The sequence below is a fragment of the Sinocyclocheilus grahami genome, unplaced genomic scaffold (genome assembly GCF_001515645.1).
Source record: "Sinocyclocheilus grahami isolate Dianchi unplaced genomic scaffold, SAMN03320097.WGS_v1.1 scaffold112.1, whole genome shotgun sequence".
NCBI lineage: Eukaryota > Metazoa > Chordata > Actinopteri > Cypriniformes > Cyprinidae > Sinocyclocheilus > Sinocyclocheilus grahami.
In genome coordinates this window covers 9,399-12,203 of record NW_015505291.1, presented here as the reverse complement: position 1 = coordinate 12,203, position 2,805 = coordinate 9,399, and the positions used below count along the sequence as shown (strand labels likewise).

General features: G+C 39.9%; 1 protein-coding gene across 3 annotated transcripts in view; it reads left to right on the top strand.

Moving 5' to 3' along the window:
* The window catches only part of ppp3cb (protein phosphatase 3, catalytic subunit, beta isozyme), a 58,279-nt gene extending 56,289 nt beyond the window's left edge, over positions 1 to 1,990 (top strand). For all 3 annotated transcript variants that reach the window (XM_016277429.1, XM_016277427.1, XM_016277428.1), the window contains one exon: positions 268 to 1,990. In XM_016277429.1, the coding sequence (XP_016132915.1) occupies positions 268 to 446 (179 nt within the window). In that variant the 3' untranslated portion in view covers positions 447 to 1,990. The remainder of the gene's footprint in view (positions 1 to 267) is intronic.
* Positions 1,991 to 2,805: the final 815 nt, after the last annotated feature.

The window sequence follows — 2,805 nt, the reverse complement described above, 5'->3', positions numbered from 1 at the left end:
GGGGGGGGGGGGGGGGGTCACAAAATAACTGCAAAATATGATTTTGAAGTGAAATATGACCCAGACATGTGTATGTGTGTATCTCTGGATATAGATATATCATCATGTCAAGAGAACACTTCGGTGACTGTATCCAATTTGTAGAATAATCCACTCATCTGTCTAACAGTATGTGATCATCTGTGGTATGTCTGCTAGTCTGGTTTAGATTTTGCCCATGCGCAATTGGTGACTGCTCTCCTTTTCTCTTTCTTTTTTTTCTCGTAGCCATCCGTGGCTTTTCTCCACAGCACAAGATCAACAGTTTCGCGGAAGCGAAGGGTCTGGACCGCATAAACGAGCGCATGCCGCCTCGCCGAGACGTGGTCAACAGCGTGGGGCTGTCGATGGGCAAGATGAACATGGCCGAATCCAACGGCACGGATGACAACAGCAATATCCAGTGATTCATCTCCTCCTCCTCCTCCTCCCGTCCCTCGCTCGCCCCTGCTCCTTTAATACAAATCTCCCCTCTCCCCTCATTTTCACTGCTACTGTCTATGTAGCAGATGGATTATGTGATATATTTAGACAGAACTCCCTGCTTGACGTTCAGCGGCCTCAACGACAAACTCGAGACGGGCCGCGCGAAGATGATCATGCGTGCGAGTTGCATGATGGGATATGTAGTTTTATGGATATGGGGCTATGTAATGGAAATATGAACACGGAGTGCATTTCCTGTTCCTTTGTCCGAAGAGATGTTTGTTTATGCGTGTTTGCACTTTGCGTGCGTGTCTGTGTGCGTGCGTGGGCGACATGGGTTATATAATTACTATACGATGATGATGATGATGATGATAATAAGTAGGTTTTCACAAACGCTTACCTTTTTTTTTCTTGGCCTGCTGTGAAACATAAAACACAAGGCCGACGCACTATTTATTCGAAAGCGTCGGAGCGTACGTTTGCGTTCGTACGTGTGCGAGAAGCTTGTAACCGTTTACTTTCACACTTCTCTTGCAGTTCTATATTTTGCAACTAGTAATCACTATATCTATGGAATAACTAATATTACACAGAATAACTTCACGCAGGTTATCACGATTAATCCACTAATAACAGAGGGTCTGGAGTCGCCGTAACGCCCCTCATGCTGTGTGCTCGCTGTGTTGTGTAAATCCGCCGTTGTCACGTCGTGCTGCGGTTGCTATGGCAGTCTGACACTTTCCCGCCTCCTCTGGTGCTCCGGAGCTGAGCAGGGGGAAGTGTGTGTGCGAGAAACAGGGGGGTGATTTGAGCTGAGCTGTTATGAGTGGTTTCAAACAGGTCCTTGTCTTGTGTTGGCGCACTAGACAGAACGGATTTCCAACCACGCATAATTCATGGGAGTTTATTTTGTATATAAATGGCGTATATTTTTAAGGACCGTTTTGTTATCGCTTATTTTCATGTTATTTTGTTTTGTATTCAAGCTATTTATTTATTTATTGTTTGTTGGGTTCTTTTTCGTTTGTTTACATTGCTGTACAGTTAATTAAGCTCAGATGAGGTGTTAAACCTTTTGCATTTCTTTATCGATGTACAGAAGTTATCCAGTAGTGTGAAGGAACATATAATTCTGTGAAAAGACATCCGGACTGCCAAAGCATGACTGCATGGTTATTTCAAATGTAAATCGAATATGGACACACCTTAACGTGTCTCACATTTTTAAGGAGAAGTATATTCTGATCATTATTCTAAACAATATTCTGGTTACTTATGATTATTATTAAGAGTTCTGCTGGTTTATTCCACTTTGCTTCATCCTTGTTTTGGTTGCTCATTGTGCTTTACTTTATGAATAATGAAAATGTTCATGAGTTATTTGTGATTCTATATCTTGTATTTTTCTCTGGAGATTCATTCTGAGCATCATGATTTCCTGACCTACAGTACGGACAGTGTGAGCATGCCCTATGGGACAAATCTCTTTTTTTACTCTTGAATAAAATATGCATGAACCTTTTGGATTTTTCTGATTTATTCAACTCGCATTGCCAGCGTGTCTCACAAACAGTAAACTATAAATCAGCATGGACATCAGCATCTCCATAAAACAAAACATTTTCAACATATGCCGCATTAGTGAGTGAAAATCATGAAGATATGACCAGGTCACACTGCATAAATCATATGAGCGTTAAAAAGTAAAAGTAAAAATTATGTTTAAAAGATTTTTATGTTCACACAGGCTGCATTTTTTTCAAACATAGTCAAAAACAGTAATACTGTGAAATATTACCATTTAAAATAATTTATATATATATATATATATATATATATATATATATATATATATATATATATATATATATATATATATATATATTATACACTCATTGGGGACTGAGCCCCCCTAAAATGAAAATCCTAGAATAGCCCCTGCCTGCCGCCAAGATGCTCCTCTGTTGGTCACAGATTGTGGAAAGTGAAACTTAAATATATAGGGGTGGTTGGATTTGTACATTAAAATATTTATTTGAAGCTTCTTTCTTTTCAGATTCTTATTTACAGCATTATCATAATAGGATATATATTAACTTATTGGGAGAAAACTGGTAGTTCTATGTGAAATCAGACATTTGAGCACCACCATATAGCCAAAACGGTCATACCCCGCGAATATTCGACTGTGAGATTGGTAGTCGAGTCAGGCTCCTTCTATCGAAGCATGGAATCGTCGACTATTCGGGGTCACCCCTAGTATGAACCACTGCAAGCTGTAAAGTAAACAGGAAGAGTTTGTCCGAACTCAACTGGTTTTGCGAGGGAATGCAAATC